Below are 24,969 nucleotides of genomic sequence, written 5' to 3'. Positions count from 1 at the left end.
GAGATATGGAGCATGCTGGTATAACCTGGGTATCTTCTGTATATAATTATATATGTGCAGCTGGTATAAGTTATACATCTTCTTGTATATAGTGATATGGAGCATGCTGGTATAACCTGGGTATCTTCTGTATATAATTATATATGTACAGCTGGTATAAGTTATACATCTTCTTGTATATAGTGATATGGAGCATGCTGGTATAACCTGGGTATCTTCTGTATATAATTATATATGTACAGCTAGTATAAGTTATACATCTTCCTGTATATAGTGATATGGAGCATGCTGGTATAACCTGGGTATGGTCTGTATATAATTATATATGTACAGCTGGTATAAGTTATACATCTTCTTGTATATAGTGATATGGAGCACGCTGGTATAACCTGGGTATCTTCTGTATATAATTATATATGTACAGCTGGTATAAGTTATACATCTTCTTGTATATAGAGATATGGAGCATGCTGGTATAACCTGGGTATCTTCTGTATATAATTATATATTTACAGCTAGTATAAGTTATACATCTTCCTGTATATAGTGATATGGAGCATGCTGGTATAACCTGGGTATGGTCTGTATATAATTATAGATGTACAGCTGGTATAAGTTAGACATCTTCTTGTATATAGTGATATGGAGCACGCTGGTATAACCTGGGTATCTTCTGTATATAATTATATATGTACAGCTGGTATAAGTTATACATCTTCTTGTATATAGAGATATGGAGCACGCTGGTATAACCTGGGTATCTTCTGTATATAATTATATATGTACAGCTGGTATAAGTTATACATCATGTATATAGTGATATGGGGCATGCTGGTATAACCTGGGTATCTCCTGTATATAATTGTATATGTACAGCTGGTATAACTTGGGAATCTTCTGTATATAATTATATATGTACAGCTGGTATAAGTTATACATCTTCTTGTATATAGTGATATGGAGCATGCTGGTATAACCTGGGTATCTTCTGTATATAATTATATATGTACAGCTGGTATAAGTTATACATCTTCTTGTATATAGTGATATGGAGCATGCTGGTATAATCTGGGTATCTTCTGTATATAATTATATATGTACAGCTGGTATAACCTGGGAATCTTCTGTATATAATTATATATGTACAGCTGGTATAAGTTATACATCTTCTTGTATATAGTGATATGGAGCATGCTGGTATAACCTGGGTATCTTCTGTGTATAATTATATATGTACAGCTGGTATAAGTTATACATCTTCTTGTATATAGTGATATGGAGCATGCTGGTATAACCTGGGTATCTTCTGTATATAGTTATATATGTACAGCTGGTATAAGTTATACATCTTCTTGTATATAGTGATATGGCGCATGCTGGTATAACCTGGGTATCTCCTGTATATAATTATATATGTACAGCTGGTATAAGTTATACATCTTCTTGTATATAGTGATATGGAGCATTCTGGTATAACCTGGGTATCTCCTGTATATAATTATATATGTACAGCTGGTATAAGTTATACATCTTCCTGTATATAGTGATATGGAACATGCTGGTATAACCTGGGTATCTCCTGTATATAATTATATATGTACAGCTGGTATAAGTTATACATCTTCCTGTATATAGTGATATGGAGCATGCTGGTATAACCTGGGTATCTTCTGTATATAATTATATATGTACAGCTGGTATAAGTTATATGTCTTATCAGAGACCCCTATACAGTTAAATACCTCCTCTTCATATTCGTTTTATAGATTTTCCATCGTTGTGAATTTGTAATTAGAATTTATGGGGAATTCCTGGTATAGGAACTTGTGCACACATCGCTTTCTGTGTCCCTTGCAATGAGAGTAATAATAGAAGTATAACAGATTACTGAACATTATAGCAGTGATATCATTATTAGAATTAGACACATGACTTATTGGGCTCACGAGTAAAAGGGCCCCAGTGTATAATTGAATACTTCCCGCAGCAGAGGGTTTGGAACAATAACAGCCTGATTGTCATGGATCTCATGATGTAGCTGAATATAAATAGTAACTGTCGTTTTAGGTGATTTTTCAGAAACGGCTGTCATGTGATTCTACAGGCGGAATGACACTATTTCTGACCATTATATGACCTGTATCCAGCATTTTTTTTCTAGTTTGCCCTTTTGCAGGCTCTATATCTAATTGTCCATTTTCCCAGTACCTAGCTCTAGCGGGGGCAGAGAGTAGCTGCTATGATGTATCTCTCTGTCGTCTTCTCTGCAGTTACTCCATCCCTCCTACCCCCTCCCTTCTTCATAGACTTCTATGGTCAGCAGCTGTAATATGATCTCTCAGTGTTGCTGATAATCTATTTAATCTCTGCCTCCTGTGTATGTATTTTTGCACTGAATTTCAAGTTCATGATAAGTGTAGGAGACTGGGGGGGGGGGGGGGAGATGCTGCTGACAAGTATAGAATGATTGGGCAAAAAAGCGTTCATATGATCTCGTTGATTGGCACTCGTTTTATGGCCCAAATTGGCCTCTATAAAAGTATGGAGACCGTGTTCCTCTTATCCACAGACCTGGACGGATGCAGATTATCACCCTTCGCAGTGATGCCCATGTGTTAGCAGCGATCTAAATGACATTATCTGTACCCGATGTAGCATCCCTTGTATGCAAATTTCCTTTCTGTTTTTATGCGCTATGTAAATTGGCTCGTATGAGTCGTGACTGCATATAGTGAATCCGTCGTACACTGCGCCTCGCATGTCGGGTGCGCATTAATGATACCGTGTGGGCACCAGCTCGTGCAGGAAGGGCCCAGTTTGGCAAACTCCGGATCAGTACATGCAGCTCTACCTACACATGGGCCCAATGTCTCACAGCCCCGGAGTACAACGCTGCTGCCATCTCCATCTCCACCTGTTTACTTGCCTTCAAAGCCACGTGAATCCTCCGACAGGAAACCAGAATTCTTATCACAGACAAGTTCCTCCTGTTCTACTCTTCACCATGAATGTCTTGTATTCACATGTGGCGCTGGGTGTGAGCACGTGGCAGTGTAAACATATATGTTACATAGTTACACACACAGTGGAGCCCCATTATTCTGAGCAGCAGCTAATCCCCAGAATAACCGCCATGTGTAGCCCGGAACAGCAGTAGACTAGCGGGGAGTGATCTATAAGGTGCTGGTCGGTGGTCTCCGGTATCTGGCGCCGCTGACTGCAGAACATCCCACATTTGCTGAAGGGTGCGTGTGGGGGGGATTCATAGAGCGAACAAGACGATCGAGGTCCCACAGATGCTCAATTGGGTTCAGGTCTCGAGAATTAGGGGCCGGGGAAGTACTTGGAGGTCTTGGTCGGGGTCTTCCTGTCAGACATTTCTGGCCGTGTGACGTGTCGCATTGTCTTGCTGGAAGATTCCACCTGCCGCAGGGAAGACAGTCAGCATGTAGGGGGGACGTGATCTGCTATGATGGATTCATACCCAAATTAGTTGCCGGGTGTTTGTTCTCTGATGTTTCTCGTCTTACACGTCAACGTCAATCCATTCAATGAAGCAGAAAACGTGACTTAGCAGAGCCAATCATCGGTGGTCCAATTCCGAAACGGACGTGCAAATTTAAGCCTTTTTTTACATCTGTCGGCTTCAGAGCCCCATACGCAGTAGGTTCGCTGAGCTGTTGTATTAGACACAGATAGTAGGAGGTGGTCATAATAATGGGACTCCACTGTATGGTTATACCGTTATTACGGTCGAAAAAAGACATCTGTCCATCAAGTTCAACATGCATTCATTTTGGGTGCCCCTGGCCCATTACACCTCAAAAAAATATTTCACCATTTGAAGCGGACACGGAACATTGCACTGATACTGACATGAAGGTTGGCTGATCTGAATTTTCAGTTTCTCTTGCCTGTACGATAATCTCTGTTGTCACAAAACATGCTGCATTGCAAGGAAATTTCAATAATCTGGCACTCAGGGAGATCTGGGTCTGGACTGATTGTTTTCCAGACCATTTTTATAAAACATTTCCACTGGCCAGTGTATCTAAACATGATTTTATTCGCAATCTATTAGAATTGTCATGTTACTCAGGGGAGTAAACAGAGGAGCAGTAGCCCCGCCCCTGAGCACTGTGAGACCACTGCAATATTAGTAGTGTAATGTCTGACTCCAGCGTTACTGATCCTCGGAATGAGGCAGAACACAGCATTACCGCATCCTCATTTCTGCCTGGGGAACATAGGGTTTAGCGTTGTTCACTCACTCGGGCCCCACAGCAGTGAAGTACGGTTACTCTATAGTTGATAAATGACTGATTCCACTGAAGTAGAGGGTTCTGGGTCATGATCACAACTAACAGACCACAATATAAAACATACCCTGGTAAAGCGAACTTTACACCGAGCTTCCTAGAATTCATAGTTCCGTGGTTATACATGATCCCTCAGATATTGCTGCATTAATAGACGGATTTGCCATTCGGAAAACCGGACGACAGTCTCTATGGGCGCTGTAATGGAGGCCTTACCTAGTGCTGCCAATCTTTCTCAGACTCCTGAGCAGCAAATCGTCCTAGTTATAAAGGGAAGGGGATGTAGCAATACAAAATGAAGGTATTTTCTTACAGATGGGGGACGAGGCTTCTATGATCTCTGAGGAAATGTTCTCGGCTGACAAAGGCGCTGACTGTGGAGTTTCTGTTTTGTGCAGTTTCGTCATCTCCTCTGGTTACACGTTGTGGTCTGGGCAAAACGGACACACTAGGAGGAATATATAAAGACAGCCATTTCAAACGCCAGTCAAACTAATTTACGTTGGCAGGAAATGTGCCAAATTTATTAAGATTCGCACACCTCTTAATAAATTTGGCGCATCTTTGGCTGTCCATGCGACAGAAATGCAAATCTACGCCTGCTGTTTGCACCATAGATTTGTGCCATAACGTACGCCAGTTTCTGGCGTAAGATATGGTAAGTCTGTCTTTTCGTTGCACTTGTAGAAAATACTAAACATTAAACATTGCAGAATGCGGTGCCACAGAGATCCCTGCCTTAGAGAAGACTAGATGAACTGTTGTGGGTGTTCTAAGTAGTAATCAGCAGAATTGTGAATGTAGCTCTGGTTGTGACTGGAGTACAGGACATTCCTTGTAGAGATTGACGGCTGTCTTCAGTGAAATTCTTGTAAATCTTAAAAGTAGCAGATTACGATGCCAACTGCCACCTTGTATGTGGGCTGTCATGTGGATGTACCTACCCAGCCTAGTTGGCAGTGAGTAGCCTTCTTATACACAGAAATGGCACAGCAGCGTGACTTTTGGATTAACATACCTAAGTCTGACAAACATGGGGAAAAGAGAGAGCAGGGTCAGTGAAGACTTGTATGCAGGGGGTGATCGGTGAGAGCTTTCCATAGCCTCTTCAGTAGAAAGAGCAGCAGCTCTGGAGTATAATACAGGATATAACTCAGGATCAGTACAGGATATATAATGTAATGTATGTACACAGTGACTCCACCAGCAGAATAGTGAGTGCAGCTCTGGAGTATAATACAGGATGTAACTCAGGATCAGTACAGGATAAGTAATGTAATGTCTGTACACAGTGATTCCACCAGCAGAATAGTGAGTGCAGCTCTGGAGTATAATACAGGATGTAACTCAGGGTCAGTACAGGATAAGTAATGTAATGTATGTACACAGTGACTCCACCAGCAGAATAGTGAGTGCAGCTCTGGAGTATAATACAGGATGTAACTCAGGATCAGTACAGGATAAGTAATGTAATGTATGTGCACAGTGACTCCACCAGCAGAATAGTGAGTGCAGCTCTGGAGTATAATACAGGATATAACTCAGGATCAATACAGGATAAGTAATATAATGTATGTAGACAGTGACTCCACCAGCAGAATAGTGAGTGCAGCTTTGGAGTATAATACAGGATATAACTCAGGATCAGTACAGGATAAGTAATGTAATGTATGTACACAGTGACTCCACCAGCAGAATAGTGAAAGCAGCTCTGGAGTATAATACAGGATATAACTCAGGATCAGTACAGGATAAGTAATATAATGTATGTACACAGTGACTCCACCAGCAGAATAGTGAGTGCAGCTCTGGAGTATAATACAGGATGTAACTCAGGATCAGTACAGGATAAGTAATGTATGTACACAGTGACTCCTCCAGCAGAATAGTGAGTGCAGCTCTGGAGTATAATATAGGATGTAACTCAGGATCAGTACAGGATAAGTAATGTAATGTATGTACACAGTGACTCCACCAGCAGAATAGTGAGTGCAGCTCTGGAGTATAATACAGGATGTAACTCAGGATCAATACAGGATAAGTAATGTAATGTATGTACACAGTGACTCCACCAGCAGAATAGTGAGTGCAGCTCTGGAGTATAATACAGGATATAACTCAGGATCAGTACAGGATAAGTAATGCAATGTATGTACATAGTGACTTCTCTGTTTATGGAGATCAATTCAGCATGTCCTGCATAATGGTGCTGAGAAGTGGTCTGGCCCTTTAAGAAGTTGCTCCTTTGCAGATGGAGTATTTACTGAAGAAGCTGGCGGAGGCGATGGGCAGCGGCTGGCAGCAGGCCTTGTTCGAGGACTATAAGATCAGTCTCCACGACAAGCAGAAGGGACTGTCCGTGTGGGAGCTCATCGAGCTGATCGGGAGCGGTCAGTTCAGTAAAGGCACCGACTCCACCACCGTGTCCATGGCCATAAACGAAGTTTTTAACGAGCTGATCCTGGACGTCTTAAAGCAGGTGATTAACGGCTCTTCTGTACCAACATGTACATTTTATGCTTAGGAACCCCAAGGGGAATGTACGCAGTCTTAAAGGGAAACTCCAGACTCTGGTCTGAAGATTTAAGGGAATTTCCCTGTGAAATGTAAAAATCTCCTCCGTAATTATAAGTCGTCTCCTCTAAAGTTGGTAAATATTCTATTCAGCTGTTTCTTAGTGAAATCTGTTCTTGCTGGGTGACAACCAGCGACGCTTTCCTATTCTCCTGAATGTCACATCTGCCCGGTTATTTAGTGATTATATTCTCTCGTCCTGCATCACTAGGCAGATGTGTCATTAAGAAGTCTGGGAAAGATTGGTGACAGCCATGACCGCTCTCATAGGGGTTGCCATCCAGCTTTCCTAGTACAAATCACGGTATCACTGCCGACTTGACATTCAGGACTTAAGGACAGCTGGGTGATCATCACGTAATTGCGACTATATTGTATATTTACTGTCACCCATCTTTTATAGAAATAGATCTAACTAAATAGAACGAACATCTTAAAAGAAGACCCTTCATGGTGTCATGGCGTCATCTTTACAGTTTTCTACAGCCGGCCAATTCCCCAGTAATCGCAACCAGGGGGCTGAGCTCCTGAACTACAGAGCCCAATGCGCCATATAAATATAAATTCATACGTCCTGCAGGCCTGGTATACAAAGTACAGGGGTCCACCTTCAATTTAGGACATTGCCTGCATAGTTGGAAGGTTGCTGGCGAGAATGGAGATCTGAGGCCACCATTCATAGAGGTCCAGACATGAGTCAAGGAATAAAGAGTCTTAGCCAGATACCCTGTGACTAAGCAGGAAAACCAGCAGAGTTAGACCTTGTTCACACAGTGCAGATTTGTTGCAGCTTTTGCATGCAGTTTTAAAGCCAAAATCAGAATTGGATACAGGAGAGCCCACCGATGAGGCTTTCCTTTATAGATTTCTTCTGTTTAGGTTGCGGTTCTGATTTTGGCGTAAAAAATACATGCGGAATCTGCAGCAAATCTGCACCATGTGAACATGGTATTATTTCTGAGCCTACAGGTACTGCACACACTGCATTTCTGTATAACTCTGGTGCCCTCTGCTGGTGGAAACAACAAACTACAACCTGAGTTCATATCAAGTTGATAATTTTCGTCATTAGATATTATTTAGTCATTCGTTTTCTGTTTATTTTTTTGTGCATTTAAGTTAAACAGAAAAAAAAAGAAAATAAGTAAATATCACGGAATTAAATAAAAGACAACGTTGGCCCTAAGAGGACATTATAAACTATCGTCCTTCTGAAGTCTTATTCCTCGCCGTAGGGTTATATGTGGAAGAAAGGTCACAAGCGGAAGAACTGGACGGAGCGCTGGTTTGTCCTTAAACCCAACGTCATGTCGTATTATGTCAGTGAGGATCTGAAGGACAAGAAGGGAGACATCATCCTGGATGGGAATTGCTGTGTGGAGGTAACATTTTCGCAATTACTCATCTTTTCTAAGTGAATGGCCCATTCCTAGAGGCCCCACAGATCCCAACCACAGATGATGATACTGCATTCCGTGCCCTCCACAATTCCCTGATCTGCAATCATTGCTGGATTCACCCAGAGTTTCTAGAATGAATAGAATGCTAGAACTACAGTAAAAACTGACACCGCATTGGAAGAAAACAGCTACTACTTAAATGTAACTACCATTCAGAGTATGTAGAAAGCCGGATGATCCCTTAAGTTGTTTTTTGTTTTTTTTCAGTCGTTGCCAGACAGAGATGGGAAAAAGTGTCTGCTCCTTGTGAAATGTATTGAAAAAAGCTACGAGATTAGCGCCTCCGACAAGAAGAAGAAACAGGAGTGGATACAAGGTAAGAGGAGACGCACAAGATTCTATCTTCTTCTACACATTTTTTACTACCGGTAACAGCGGGGGCCGGGGCCTAATCAGAGGGGACCCCCTTCTCTTACCTCTGTGTGCCTTAATAATGCTTATGAAAAGAAACAGGCAAGGAAATGTTGATAAAGCTTCACCATTGTATAATGAAAAGTTCTACAACTTTCTGATAGACTCGGTGTCTCAATTTCTCACTGTTTTCAAGAATTCTGCTTGTTCTCAGTGAATGGATATATTTATTTTTCCATCTAGAGCTTGGAAACCTGTCCTGACCAAATATGTCTCTTGAGGGTTTGCTACAGTTTTATCCAGTCTATACAATCCTCTGTGAGCTAAACACAAATCTCTTTCCTGCTCTGATAGTTTGTTACAATGTATCAGTGCTGGTAAAATGTATCAGGCTGGAGTCCAGACTGGATATAATTGTAACAAACCCTCAGATGTGAGACGTTTTAGGTCTGTACAGCTTTTCAGTCTCTGGATATTAGTAAGATTTTTTTTCCATTCACTGACAACAAGAAAAGATCTTGAACATGGTGAGGAATTGAAACACAACGTTCTTTTGGCACCTAAATTCCTTTATATCGTTCTCCGGTCCTCCCAGGATCACAGTCAGTGCAGGCATCTCTCCATGTATATTGTCTTCTCTGCAGATATTCAGACAGTGGTCAACCTGAGGAAGATGGGGATCGCCTCGCCGCACAGAGACACTCGGCAGAAGAGAAAAGCGCTGCGGCAGAAGCTACAAGCCGAGCAAGAGGAGCTGGAGAGGAAGATGAAGGAGCTGCAGACGTCTAATGAGATGAAACAGCTAGAACTGGAGCAAGTGCGCACGGTAAGAGCGATGAGGCGCGAGGTTCCTGGTGCCTCCGGGCAGAGTTGTGTAATGTCTCACATCCGGATTTACAGTTGCGCTTTATATTCAGAGTTTATGTGAACAATTAGAAGCACTATTCTCTATTCTGTTTCTAGGAAAGTTGGGTTGTAATAAATACATCCACATGTACGGCAACCTCAAGATTTGTCACCCAGCTTTCCAAGACCCCTGAATGGCTTTTACGCCTAGAGGAGCAACGCTACATCCTACATAACCAGGCAGATTTTCTGTTCAATAATCTAAGAAAGCTGGGTGACATGCAATATGGCCCTCATTACAGTTCCCATCGGAAATTGTCACTCAGCTTTTCCAGAGTCCTGAAAGGCAAATCTGCCCAGTTATGTAGTGACACATCTCCTGCTTCTGTTACATAACTTTCAGATTCTCCATTCAGAAGTCTGGGAAAGCTGTAAGGACAAGCCCTGTAATGTCGGCCATAGTGATTGTCACCCAGCTTTCTCAGAAACAGATATAAGTAGGAAAGGGCTGAATAGAATTTGACTTGTTTGACCGATGAGGTACGAGATCATTGCTTTACCATCTTGGAGGGGGTCATGTTCTTTACTTTAGCGTTTACATTGACCTCTATCTTGTACACAGCTTATTTGTTTTAGGGTTGATGTCCCTTTAAGAATTCAAGACTTTTCTGGATATTTAGTAAAGACGGAATGTTTTATATTTTTTGCAGCAACTGAGGGAGGCCGCCGCCCTGGCCGCGCTGGAGGAGAAGAAACGCCATGACACCCACATAGAGCTACAGGACCGGTTCAGAGAGGAGCTTGAGCGGGAGCAGCTGGTAATGATATGGCGGTATATTATATGCAGCACACAGCCGATCCGGCCGAGCGTTTAAAGGGCCGGTCCAGTCTTCAGTAATTGTGTCATAAAGGTGCTGCAACTTTCTAAAGACTTTGTTTTAATTCCATCGTGATTTTTGCTTGCTGTCAATGAATGCAAGCAAAGACTGACAACATGTCCTGACCCAGACCTGCTCACACAGCTGATGAGTTTGATACAATGTGTCTTCTGTGAGCTAAACACAGCATCAGCCCAAATAGCTTTCTTTGACTCGAGGTTGGTTTCTCTTATATGCACTGACACATTGTAACATCGTGTCAGCTAGACTAGGTCAGTATGGATTTTAAGTGCCTGGATGTAAAGAAGAATGTTCTCATTCACTGACAGCAAGTAGAGCTTTTTAAATGGCGAGGAATTCTAACACAAAGTCTGTTAGATGCAGAACTGTTCAATATACAATGATTAACCTTCATTTACGACTGTAGCAGCCTGGATGTGTGCCGTCTATAGGGAACTCACCCTTTGCCTTATGGGTAAGACCTAGCTGTAGCTGTATAGGATCCCTGTATCTGACCCATACGTCCAGGCCGTCACCCGAGCATCACTCTTTATGCCTTACAGATCCGACAACAGATGGAGGAGAAGGTGGCGCAGAAATCCTCGGAGTTAGAGCAATACTTGAAGCGAGTGCAGGAACTGGAGGAAATGTATCATCGTCTGCAGGAGGCTCTGGATGACGAGAAACAAGCTCGCCTCGAGGAGGAGAATGCTCGGCTCCTCCAGACAAGGTGAGGGAGGACGTAGTAAACCTCAGAACCACATAAAACACATCCTAATTACTGATGGTTTCCCCGAGGAAGGGAACAGATTGTGTCCTCACTTTATGCGTTGTGAGTGGGAGCCTATATACTATAGAGGCAGCTGCTATGGGGTCCATGGAGAAGGGGGCGCTCGGGTTGAATTCCTGGCTAGGGTAGTGGACAGGGGAACTAACACTGTTGCCATTTTTGCTATGTAGCTCATTTATGAACGCCCCTGATATGAATGGTATTGGGGGGCTTTCACTACTCGGGACCCTCCTCTGAACCAGAGCGGAGAGCCACTAACAAGCCGTATTACAGGGTCGGCCATTCATATGACTGTCTGCATGCAATACTACATATCACCTGTAGTGGCCGCTGCTGAGGAAATGAGCGGTCGGGAGCCGGACACAGCAGCAGCTCTGGGGTAACCCCTTAAATAAACCTTCCAATCCTCGCCACAGTCACTTATAGACACAGTTTAGTAATTCTGTTTCTTTTACGGTTTACAATTTTCTATTCAGTTGTGGCATCACAGGAAGTGCGGCCATATTGATGTCCCCTTTGAATTGGCTTCTTAGAAACTCAAACTGAAACTGCCAACTTGTCATTGATAGGTCAGTTTTATCATCAGGTTATGAGAAGGTGACAACCAAGTAGCTGCACTTTCTCTTGTCATGTTTGCAAAAAATGGCCGCCGCAACTAAACAGAAAAATCTTTGCAAGTAAAGGAAACATAATGTTCAGAAGGTGGCGGCCGATCTAACTCCTCATTTACAAATACGTGCCAATTTTTGGGAATTAGGTGGAAATTCCCTTTAAATGACTATATATACACATATACATACACTCCCCAACACTGAAATTGGAGCACCAAGAAGGACAGGCCCTTAGGTTAGACAAATGGAGGAAGTCGCAGGTGTCGCTAAGATCTGCAAATGATGACATTTTCCAACACTCGCTCCAATTTGTGGCATGTGGGGGCATAAACGTTAGATTGAAAGACAAATTTTTTCACCACATGAAACCTCAAAAATTGGATCACGTGGTGCAGGATGATTGTGTGATGCCTTGTGTTGGTCGACGTGCCAGTTATCGCCACTTCTCAAAAACTGAGGGGGACAAAAACCTTGTACTGGGAGACCTTGGGTTTATCACTCCGGCAGATCGCTACGCGCCTAGGACGAGATGTCGGCAATTCCACAGGGAGCTGCCAGCAGCCAATCTTCATGATTTGTGTGCCACTCAATTCAACATGGCAGAACACGCCTCAGACAACCACTAATAAACACATTGATCGCTGCCAAGGCGCGGAAGTGCGTGGATTTCTGCGCGAGGCGCTCATACTCCATACTGAAGAAATCAAGTTGTCTGGAATATTTCTTTCCATTTTCTTTATCATTTGCATATCATTAACATGTCAATACCATATCTATCCATCCTGTGATTTCCAAAACTTTTCCTTCTTGTGTTACAATTTCAGTGTTGAGGAGTGTGGATATATATATATATACTGTAGAGTCTTATACTGGCGGATGGACGCCGCTCATCATGTTTGGATATTGCTGCCATTTCTAGGCTCCTGGAAAAAGAAGCCACAAAGAGGGCGATGCTGGAAAATCTGCACAAAGAGCAGGAGATGACCATCAAGATGACTGAGGCAGAGAAGAAGGAGCTGCAGACCATGCAGGAGATGAAGGAGAAAGCCTTGCAAGAGGCTATGCAGCAGCTGGAGCAGCTGGAGAATGAGCGGATCGCAGCTCTGGAGCAATATGAGGTAATTCTCTTGTAAAGGTAAAGTTCCAGATCTGCAGCGCTGATAGAGCCCGAGCTAGGCAGCCTTCAAACACAGTGTATAGAGCTCCATGCCAGCATGATGCCATAAAGCTCCATAATTACATTATGTTTTTTCATAACTTCAGTCATGTCAGCCGTGTATTCCTGTTGGTTCTCTGGGCCGACCCATTCACATATCCTCCACGTGTCCTAATACAAGACTCTGTCTCCTCTTTTATTGCAGCAAGTTAAAAGTAACCTCGAAATGGCGACCAGTAAGACAAGGAGCTGGAAAGACAAGGTGGCCCAGCACGAGGGGTTAATTCGATTAATACAGCCAGGTGAGTGTATAAAGATCCCTTATTCGTGCCTGCCTGGCGAAGGTGTTTGGGGGGAAGGGTAGTTTGTTGTGAAAAGGTTTATACTCTGCTTTGCGATTTGAGTTTTGAGGGTCATTATACCTGGGATCCCACTCCTTAAAGTCGTCACTCCCCCCATCTTGATTTTGACACCCATGGAACCTTTCTGGCCCACATTTTATGGTCCGTAGAATAGTGTCTTGTTGGAGAGGAGGGTCGTCAGCTTAGTTGTCTTAATGTTGGGACCTCTACAGTTTTAGTGGCTTTAATTTCACACCAACCATCTCTTCTTCATGGTTTTTTATTTTACTTTGGAAATAGGGAGAGAGGAAAAGAATTGTGGTTCCTATTATAAATTGAAAATAATAGTTCCCCATAACTCACTTTGTATATATAAATAAGTGAGGGTATCAGCAAAATCTTTATTTTGACACTTCTTCATGGTTTCCTTCGGGCAACTACATAAGATGAGGGGGTTGGACTGTACACATCTTAAAAAGTGAGCAGAGAGGGTCTGGTGAATATTTTCTGCATTGTCTTGAGACCATTTTCTTCTCTGCTAAACTCACGACTGATAATAAATATTTCCTTCACAATTATTGGGTCTGTGATGTCCTCGGCTTCTTCCGTCACTAAAATATTAATGTCTCTTTCAGGCTCTAGAAACCCAGGTCTGATCACAAACTGGGGCCCAGCGTCCTTCACCCGAGGGGAGCTCCAGGAACGGGAGAGGAACTGGCAGGAAAAGAAGAATTCCACCAGCTTGGAGTAGAAGCAGGCTGACCACAAGGAGCAGAAGACAGAACGGGGTTAGGAATTAGACAACCCGAAGATCCAAGAGAACTTTGTGGCTTTAGAATTTTAACTTGTCTTTAAATGTTCACATTTTTCTAATTACAAAAGAGACACGATGTGTAACAATAGATCAGAAGATGACATAATCTGCCTAACCGAATCATCTGACCAACCACATCATCTACCCAACCACAGCATTGGTTCAACCGCATCATCTATATCCAACCAGATCATCTATCCAACGACATCCTCTATCCAGTCACATCATCTATCCAACCGCATCATCTGCCCAACCGTTTCTTCTATCCAACCAGATCATCTGTCCAACCGCATCATCAGTGCAAACTGATCATCTACCCAACTAGATCTATGTAAGGAAGATTAACCTAGAGTCAATGTATAGCTCCCCCCAGAGACTAATGAACCTCAGACCATCCCTGCTCAGTCCCTAAACTGGAACTTGTAAACCTCTCTTAAGGACATGACGGGACGGAGTCAGCACTTTCTCACTCTAGATTGGCGTAAGATTTTGTCTCCATCATCACAGTTATCTAATTGTACTTTATATTTTAATTTCTAAATTGGGATATAAAATGATAAAATCCAATTGTGATGATGGGAATTTGTTACATTCATGGAATCAGATCTGTTGTAGCCTCCTCCATAAAGTGTCATTTATACAAAGAATTCCGATATTTTTCTACTTTTGTGGTTTCTGGTAAATTGCGTGGCCCTGTGTCTGCTCTATTATTGTATTTTATTGTATACTCAACACTTATATATCTTTGCAAATCCCAAATTAAACGTACCCACGCCCCCTGCAATATCTAGCTCCCCATAGCAGTTGATGTATATAGAGATTTGTATATTATTGGCTACACCCCCAGTGGCTCTCACTCTCACTGATCTGAATTTGGTCCCTCGTGGGTTAAACTGAATCCGCCCCATACGATCATCCTCGTTGTAGCTTCGTCTTTGGTGAGTTGATCCGATCAGGTAATTGATAATTATGTGACATCTCTCGGGGTTGTGGAGAATAATGATAGTGAGTCTGACGCCGAGCAGAAAGTTGCAGCCTCACTATATTGGGAGAGATTGAACGACGCAGCTCAGGGCGGGACATGAAGCTTCTAGAATGTTCTATACGACATGATACATTGTATCTAGTGTATTATTCACCATGACACATGGCACAGTAATGAGCTGCACATTATATATGGCGATAAAGGATCAAGTGTTACAATTATCTTCATAGGTTATAAATCTAGTGTAAGCTCCTGAGTCACGATGCAAAATTTGTACCATAGCCCCCCAGCTACCATGTGCCATTTATAATACACAAAAGCCTTTGGCCCTGTTCACACGTCAAATTTTGCGTGGCAGGTCCTGCCGCAAAATCTACAGCGGAACTATTCCTGCCGTCGGCATTGAAATGAATGGGAGGCGGAATTTTGCAGTGGATTCCGCCGCAAATTTCCTCCGTGTGAACATACCATTAGGCACCAGGGCCCGGGTGTGTCTGATACCTCTGTACCCCCCTGGGATTCCAGCTTGTTTGGTTTACTCTGCTGTTCCAGATTTTCCTCTTATATAGTAATGTAGAGTATATATAGAGTAGGCGTATAGTATATAGTTTAGTGTGTGCATATAAATGTTTTTTCTGTAGTAATAATAATAATAAGACCTAATTGAAACCATAAAAATATTTTTCACATAAGAGGCGGGCATTTTATTACTGTTTGCACAATATCATAGAGTCCTGTTCTTCAGTATATAGGATTTGGTATTTATTTCAGGTCTGTAGAGAATGATATAAAATTTAGGGAAAAATATGCAGCCCAATAGTCCAGCGTTCGATGTCAGACTAGCAAATCTCTCCACGGCCACCATGTATTTGCCTTTGGTGCTGGGATAAGCCGCGATCCTGCTATCCAGACACTACAGAACGTGATGTACTTGAACTCGTTATAAATGTCCGGTAATGTCCTGGCTAAGAAAGCCGTAAAAAAACTAACCGCGGCCAGAATCCCCATATAACCCAGGACAGAGTGAAAGCAAAGACCTGACCCTTCATTGCACTGAACTATGATCTTCTCCTTGTGAAAGTGTGTCCAGCTCCTGGAAGGGGGGAGAGGTGGTCACCCAACTCATACAGATGACAACCTGGACAGAGGAGCCGATCAGGAGAATACAATTAGGGAGTTTTATCTTCTCCACACACTTCCAGACTTGGTGGCTTTGAACGCAATATAAACCATGATGGTCTTGGTCAACAATGAGGACACAGATATTGGGAGTAGTATTCCAGAAGAGATCTGACGTAACATACAGGTTCCACCCACAGGACGACCGAGGAACAAGAAGACACGGCGGAAGCTCAGCCTGATGGAGACCGGGAGAACAAGGCTCAGGTTCTTGTTATTCGCTCTCACAATCAGAGTGTCACGTTTTGAAACAAAAATGGAAAAAACTAAAATAGTCAAAAGACGGAAAAAGTTGATAAACAGGAAAAAGCTACAAAAATGACGTCCTCCGTAAAAGATAAATATTCCATCTTCTTAAATGTTCTGTTCTCATTTGATAATTTAATACAGGTTTTACTATCTGCAAAACAGTGTGTATGTGAGAGCGGCTCAGTACTTGTGGCTACCTGTGCGGCTTTATCGCTTGTTTTCTTCACCTGCACAAGGACGTTACAGCTCAGTCCGGGATCAGGGCCCCATTCTCCTGCCAATTACCTGTTTCTTTCATGAACATACACAGATCAGCCATAACATTAAAACCACTGACATGTGAAGTGAATATTATTGATGATCTGGTTACAATGGCGTCAGACAGGGAAGGTATTAGGCAGCAAGTGATCAGTCAGTTCTTGAGGTTGATGTGTTGTAAGCAGGAAAATGGGCAAGCGCAAGCATCTGAGCGACCAGGACAACGGCCAAATTGTGATGTTTAGATGACTGTGACAGAGCATCTCCAGACCGCCTGGTCTTGTGGGGGTGTTCCCAGATCTTGTGGTGAGTTCCCGGTCTTGGGGGGAGTTCCTGGTCTTGTGGGGTGTACTCGGTCTTATGGGGTGTTCACAGTCTTGTGGGGTATTCTTGGTCTTGTGGGGTGTTCCCGGTCTTGTAAGGTGTGCCCGGTCTTGTGGGGTGTTCTCGGTCTTGTGAGGTGTTCCCGGTCTTGTGGGGAGTTGTTCCCGGTCTTGTGGGGTGTTCTCGGTCTTGTGGGGTTTTTTCCGGTCTTGGGTGTTCCCGGTCTTGTGGGGTGTACTCGGTCTTGTGGGGTGTTCCCGGTCTTGTGGTGAGTTCCCGGTCTTGTGGCGTGTACTCGGTCTTGTGAGGTGTTCCTGGTCCTGTGGGGAGTTCCCGGTCTTGTGGGGTGTACTCGGTCTTGTGGGGTGTTCCCGGTTTTGTGGGGTGTTCCCGGTTTTGTTGGGAGTTCACAGTATACAGTGGTTAGTACCAATCAAAAGTGCTCCAAGGGAAGACAACCCGTGAGTGGCAATAGGGTCATGCGGGCCCAAGGCACATTGATGTGTGGGGGAGGGGAGGCTAGCCTGTCTGAATTTGCTTGAAAATTGGATAAACCCTTGATATAAAGGTGGGGCGCATACATTTGCTCATATTATATATGACTGTGGGTTGAAGGGGAGATCCTCTTTTGCTGTAGTCTCCATCTTCTACTACTACTCGTCATCCCTCACTATTTGTTTCTAATGCTCACATTATAGTTCTGGTTCCTAACACTGGACATGGAGGTAAATCATAGAATTACTATCTGACTTGTATATTTAAGTAGAAGACACAAACCAAGACAAGGAATCCACACTGCAAAAGTCACTGTCCACATGCACAATGAATATACTGTATATTACAACACCAATAGAGAAAAATAGTGCCGGACTAATAGAAATTCATCTTTATATGGTCGGTGCAAGAAATATATTAATATATGTAAAATCCAGACATAGGTGGATAGTATATAAAAAAAGCAAATGTATATGGTAAAGTCCAATGTTCACCCACCACATCCGAAGCACGTTTCGCCAATGGCTTTGTGTGGGGTGGTTGGTGAATCTTATTAGCAGGTAGTTAAACACAAAAGGACCAATCAGAACAAGCTGCAAAACAGACCATATTGGCAGATACACGGTTGGTGCATTCAGAAAGTCTTCAGACCTTTTAATTTTTTTCACACTTTGTTATGTTGAGGCCTTGTTCTAATATAAAAAATAATGCAAGTTTTTCCCCATCATTCTGCCCTCAATACCGCGTAATGACAAAGTGAAAACAGAATTTTAGAAATTTTTGCAAATTTATAAAAAATTAAGTACTTGAATTTTGCATGGACCTAAGTATTCAGACCCTTTGCTATGACCCTTGATATTTAGCTCTGGGGCCTCCCATTTCTCTAGATCATCTCTGAAATGTTTCTACGCCTTGATTGGAGTCCACCTGCGGTAAATTCATTTGATTGGACATGATTTGGAAAGATACACCCCTGACTATATAAGGTCTCACAGCTGACAATGCATATCAGAGCAACAACCAAGTCATGAGGAGGAAAGAACTGCCTGTAGACCTCAGAGGCAGGATTGTGTGGAGGGACAGATCTGGAGAAGGGGACAAAAAAATTCTGCTGCACTGAAAGTTCCCAAGAGCACAGTGGGCTCCATAAATCTTACTTGGAAGAAGTTTGGAACATCGGGGCTCTTCCTATAGCTGACCGCACCACCAAAGAAAGTAATTGGGAGAGAAGGGCCTTGGTAGGAGGTGATCAAGAACCCAATTATCACTCTGAGCTCCAAAGATCCTGTGTGCAGATGGTTGACCTTCTGGAAGTTTCTCCCATCACTGCAGCACTCCACCAAGAGTGGCCAGAAAGAAGCCTCTCCTCAGAAAAAGACACATGAAGCCCACATGGAGTCTGCAAAAAATCACCTTAACTGGTTGCCGACACAAGATGAGAATGCTCGTCCTGAGCGGCGAGTACTTTGCGCATTAGGACGAGCATTCTCGTCCTGTGTGACAGCCGTCCCTGCGCGCGATCGAGAGCAGCGCAACGGCTGTAATACACAGCCACGGCCCCGCTCTGACAGCGGAGTGGAGAGAAACATCTTCTCTCCGCCGTTAACCCTTTGAATGCCGCGATGAAAGCCGATGTTTTAGGGGGATTTTTTTTTATTTAACTGTATTTAACTTTTTTAATTACTCCTTTTATTACTACTCCGGCAGGGCTTAAAAGGTCTACAAAGATGGCAGAGCTGGGGACCTTCATTAGGCCCCCAGGCTGTCATGACAACCATCGCCCTAGATGCCACGGTCGCTATTGACGGTGACTCTTAAAGGGAAGGTGTCATGAATTTTTTCTTTAATTTATCATATTGCTCTTAATATGATATTAACATAAATTGTATTTATTTGTGTTGTCATGTTCTACTTTTTACTTTGTTCTTTCTTTTACTTCTCTATGGGGGCTGCCATTTTTTTTTCATCTCTGTATGTGTCGATTAACGACACATACAGAGATGGAATACGGCACATACATCCCCATAGAGAATGTGAACGGGAGCCGTTCCATTCTCTGAAGCGTACGCAAAGGAAGCTCGTTCGCAGAGCGAAATCCGGCGCCATTTTCATGTGGACCGGAAGCCGCTGCCGGACTGTAAGATGACAACTTCCGGCCATATGTTCAAGAAAGCGAAGGCACAAGGAATAGGAGTGGAGGCAGCGGCAGGAGAAGGTAATTTATGTTCGTGTATGTGATGTGTGTATTATGTGCGTGTGATACTGTCTGCTGAGCCCTGTATCTAATCCTCCTACACTTTGCAGTTGCTCAGAAAATGGCGGCACACAGTGCAGGAGGTTTGAAGATTCAACCCCCTCCTTCTCCTGGCACTAGCCAGGATAAGGGAGGGGGGATTGTGTGAGGACACTAGAGGAGAGTGTGTTCACCCCATATTTGCAGCATAAAGCAATGAGGTTGCTTTACCACATGCCAATGCTGCAATTTTGGGAACTGCTCCCTCTAGTGACCAGCACATGGAAATGTTATAAATTAGAATCTAATTTATATTTCCTGATTTGTGAAAAAATTAAAACAATGTGTAATCACTTACATACGAACTGTTTAATTGAAAAAAAAAAATATTCTAGCGACACATTCCCTTTAAGGGGTTAAACTGCCTGGATCCCGCTCGTTGCAGTGAAGCGTTGGCGGTTTCATACAGCCGACACCCACTTCGTATGGAGCGGGCTCAGCCCGTAAGGTCACTCCATACCTCCCCTGGCCTATGATGTGAGTATACGTCAAATGTCGGCAAGGAGTGAAAAATAATAATTGTTTTGTGACGCCATATTCTCAAACCTATAGCGTGAGGTCGTTTTTATTGGTACCATTTGGGGTACATACAACTTTTTGATCATTTTTTGGGGGATTCGCGGTGAAAAAACAGCAATTCTGAAATGTTTTACGCCATTCATCGTGCGGGATAAATAACTTTATATTTTAATAGTTTGAATCATTACGGACACAGCGATATAAATTACATTTTTTTTATTGTTTACATTATTTTACGTAATAGTTCATACATAAAAGCCGCAACGCAAAAAGTAAATAACATTGTAATAAAATGTCAATCTGAAAAACGGATATAAACGCAGCACACATCGCCTTTAAAATTTTTACTAATATATATAAAAAAGAATAATTTTCCCCTAATGCAATGTCAAATATAATTGCTATCGCTCCATCTGTAAAAGTCCAAATACAACATTATTTATCCCGCAGAGTGAACGCCTTTATAATCACCTCCCCCTAAAACTTTATAAAAAGTCATCTAAACGTCATCTGTGCCCCAAAATAGTAAAAACGACCGCTCACCCCGCAATAAAACAAGCCCTCCAGTCACGGAAAAATAAAAAAAGTTCTGGGTCTCAGACTATGGCGACTACAAATTTTTTTTTTTTTTAACAAATGGTTTTCATCTTGTACTTTTGTTATCACTGTAAGGCCAAATGCACATGATGCGTATCACGTGCGGATTTGTCACGCATATTTTTCTGCACGTAAATCGACCTGCGGTGTGTATTTAAATATCCGCAGCCCGTCAGTTTATCTTTCTGCCTGCGAATTCTAACTGACAAGTTTTATTTAAAAAAAAAAACGCACCAAAATCCGCAGCATAAAAGCGCACCTATATCCGTAAAAGCCGCACCTAAAAAGGCCTACAGTTTTGATGCAGATTTTCTGCACCAAATTACGCAACGTCTGCATGTAGCCTAATCGCATGGACTCGCAGAATACAGATAACGCCGTAAAAGCAAAATCCCCAAAACAATGGGGCAATTGCTGTATTTTTTCCATTTCATCCCACAAAGAATTAATTTCTCCAGTTTTTTAGTACATTATATGGCGCTATTAAAAACGAGAACTCATCCCACAAAAAACAGGCCCTCATACGGTTTATATTGACGAACGTCTCCCTCAGTCTCTGATTAAGGACTTGTCTGTCCTGTAACCTCTGCTGTGTAATTGTAGTATTAGACCCTGTTCACACGGCGCGTATTTGACGCCTATTTTGTCACATTTTACGCACCAATAAAAGCTTGATTACGCTTCCTATCCAAATCAATGGGAAAGCGCGCAGTTATTACACGCAAAACGTTTTCTTTATGCAAGCGTGTTTAAAAAACACGTCATGTGGAAAAAAAAAGTGTCAGGTCAATTCTTTGATGCGTAAGACGCCCCAAATGTTCCCATAGTCAATAGGAGTCCTAATTACATGCCCAAAAAGTCGGGCAGAAGACACATAAAGAAAACACGCCTAAAATACCTCAAAATCTTATGTATTTTAAAAAGCGCTTCACAAGGAACGCCGGCGTATTTGACACGTTTAGAAGTCGTTTTTTGAACATGCCCCTAGACACAAGGAAGAAGATGGCCGCCACAGTATAATGGAGGCGTCGTGTGACACGGTCTCTGGTTTATCAGTTCTCCCGGTCATCACCTCACACAGATCATTATACGTCCTTCACACGCAGCTTGTCAGACAAACCAGGCCCAGTCAGAGGACACACAATCTCCACACAATCGCCTCACAATCTCCATATTATCTCCTCACAATCCCCATATAATCTCCACATAATCTCCACATAATCTCCTCACAATCCCCATATAATCTCCATATTATCTCCTCACAATCTCCATATTATCTCCACATAATCTCCATATTATCTCCTCACAATCTCCACGTAATCTCCTCACAATCTCCATATTATCTCCTCACAATCTCCACGTAATCTCCACATAATCTCCATATTATCTCCTCACAATCTCCATATAATCTCCTCACAATCTCCATATTATCTCCTCACAATCTCCATATTATCTCCTCACAATCTCCATATAATCTCCACATAATCTCCTCACAATCCCCATATAATCTCCACACAATCCCCATATAATCTCCTCACAATCTCCATATAATCTCCTCACAATCTCCATATTATCTCCACACAATCCCCATATAATCTCCTCACAATCTCCATATAATCTCCTCACAATCTCCATATTATCTCCTCACAATCTCCATATTATCGCCTCACAATCTCCATATTATCTCCTCACAATCTCCATATTATCTCCACAATCTCCATATTATCTCCTCACAATCTCCATATTATCTCCTCACAATCTCCACGTAATCTCCTCACAATCTCCACACAATCTCCATATTATCTCCTCACAAACAATCTCCACATAATCTCCTCACAATCTCCATATTATCTCCTCACAATCTCCATATTATCTCCTCACAATCTCCACGTAATCTCCTCACAATCTCCATATTATCTCCTCACAATCTCCACGTAATCTCCTCACAATCTCCACGTAATCTCCTCACAATCTCCATATTATCTCCTCACAATCTCCACACAATCTCCATATTATCTCCTCACAAACAATCTCCACATAATCTCCTCACAATCTCCATATTATCTCCTCACAATCTCCACGTAATCTCCTCACAATCTCCATATTATCTCCTCACAATCTCCACGTAATCTCCTCACAATCTCCATATTATCTCCTCACAAACAATCTCCACATAATCTCACAATCTCCACATAATCTCCTCACAATCTCAACGTAATCTCCTCACAATCTCCATATTATCTCCTCACAATCTCCATATTATCTCCTCACAATCTCCATATTATCTCCTCACAATCTCCATATTATCTCCTCACAAACAATCTCCACACAATCTCCTCACAATCTCCATATTATCTCCTCACAATCTCCATATTATCTCCTCACAATCTCCATATTATCTCCTCACAATCTCCATATTATCTCCTCACAAACAATCTCCTCACAATCTCCATATTATCTCCACACACACAGCAGTTCTCCTCTATCCCAGCTAGGACTGGATCACTCCGCCCAGAACCAGAGTTAGCATGTGATTGGCTCATCCAATCATCTTCCTGCTTCAGAGCCCAGGGTGCTTCTGGGACATGTAGTTCACAGGCTCCCTATAAATTGAAAGCAGCTCAGAGTCAGCAGCAGCAGCAGCAGCAGCAGCAGCAGCAGCAGCAGCAGCAGCAGCAGCAGCAGCAGCAGCAGCAGCAGTAGCAGCAGTAGCAGTAGTAGGAGGAGGAGAGGATAGTGTCCTCTTCAGAGCGCCCGCTGCTGTCAGAGTGCTACACATATATATTATACATACACACTCAACATATCTTTCTAATATATCATTATTTGCTTTGTAAATTGAAAAGTCTGTTACAATATGGAAGCTGTTTACCAGCCGGCCGGATCTCTGTGGGTCATTTTCATTATCTGTCAGCCTTGTATCAGCTCCTGGGGCGATGAACTTCTGCTGCTCCTTAACATTTGACCATAGAAATAACGCGTACGGATGGGATCGGGTGATGGGTTCGGTCACACGGATTATTTTCAGGCTGATTTTGGAACAGAAAAACCTTACGCTCCAAAATACACTTGAAATAAGTCTGCAAACCGTTTCCCATTGAATTCAACGGAAAATACACGGCTGTTCACATGGCGCTTGTTTTTACGCTGCTAAATTTTAAAAACGCCTCGTAAAAAGAAGTCGCGTGTCACTTCTTGAGGAGTTTTTTGGAGCTGATTTTCCATCGACCCCACGAAAAACGCCTCAAAAGAAGCTTCATTTTCTGCTTCAAAAAAGGCTGAAAATCAGAGGCTCCGTAATTTTCAGCCATTTTTGACTTTGCGATTGAACGTCGCCTTAGGCCTCATGCGCACGACCCAGGGGTTTCCTCATTCACCAAAATCTCCTGCTGTTTATGCCGAATGTATTCATAGTACATAACGCGCCCGATGTATGCCGTGTTCTTTTATCATACGTGTAATATTATATATCATATCGCCAATATACGCTTCTTTCCTGCTACGCACCACAAACCTGGTGTTTACAGAGACTAATCAGCAGTACAAAATTATGCATTTCTACAATTGTCCACCAGATGGCAGAGTAGTACTGCACTATGAGTCATGGGCTCATGTTTGAATATATCACCACTAGATGGCAGCCTAGATGCACCTTTTTAGAGGGGTGATTGTTTTAAAAAGTAATTTCTGTAATGTTAACACAAAAAGTAATAATAATATAAGGTCTGAACGTAAAGTGAGACACGCAGGATAATATCGGTAGACGCAGATTTTTTGTTTATTGCTTTGTTGATAATTGTTGAATATGATGCGTTATAAATCCGATAAAACTTCATGTCCAGATGTAAATTGAAGCTCCTGGGTCCCAATGAAAAATATAACCAGGCCCCCACCCACCATGTGTCATTTATAATACTGGCGCCTTCTTAT

At 42.5% G+C, this 24,969-nt stretch overlaps 1 protein-coding gene across 1 annotated transcript in view; it reads left to right on the top strand.

The window, feature by feature from the left end:
* The window catches only part of SWAP70 (switching B cell complex subunit SWAP70), a 53,355-nt gene extending 38,995 nt beyond the window's left edge, over positions 1 to 14,360 (top strand). The window contains exons 4-12 of the mRNA XM_075838164.1: positions 6,571 to 6,798; positions 8,129 to 8,275; positions 8,561 to 8,669; positions 9,349 to 9,530; positions 10,261 to 10,368; positions 10,992 to 11,158; positions 12,749 to 12,947; positions 13,191 to 13,287; positions 13,962 to 14,360. Of these exons, the coding sequence (XP_075694279.1) occupies positions 6,571 to 6,798; positions 8,129 to 8,275; positions 8,561 to 8,669; positions 9,349 to 9,530; positions 10,261 to 10,368; positions 10,992 to 11,158; positions 12,749 to 12,947; positions 13,191 to 13,287; positions 13,962 to 14,077 (1,353 nt within the window). The 3' untranslated portion in view covers positions 14,078 to 14,360. The remainder of the gene's footprint in view (positions 1 to 6,570; positions 6,799 to 8,128; positions 8,276 to 8,560; positions 8,670 to 9,348; positions 9,531 to 10,260; positions 10,369 to 10,991; positions 11,159 to 12,748; positions 12,948 to 13,190; positions 13,288 to 13,961) is intronic.
* Positions 14,361 to 24,969: the final 10,609 nt, after the last annotated feature.

The sequence above is a fragment of the Rhinoderma darwinii genome, chromosome 9, assembly GCF_050947455.1.
Source record: "Rhinoderma darwinii isolate aRhiDar2 chromosome 9, aRhiDar2.hap1, whole genome shotgun sequence".
Lineage (NCBI taxonomy): Eukaryota > Metazoa > Chordata > Amphibia > Anura > Rhinodermatidae > Rhinoderma > Rhinoderma darwinii.
This window is presented reverse-complemented; position numbering and strand designations above follow the sequence as displayed.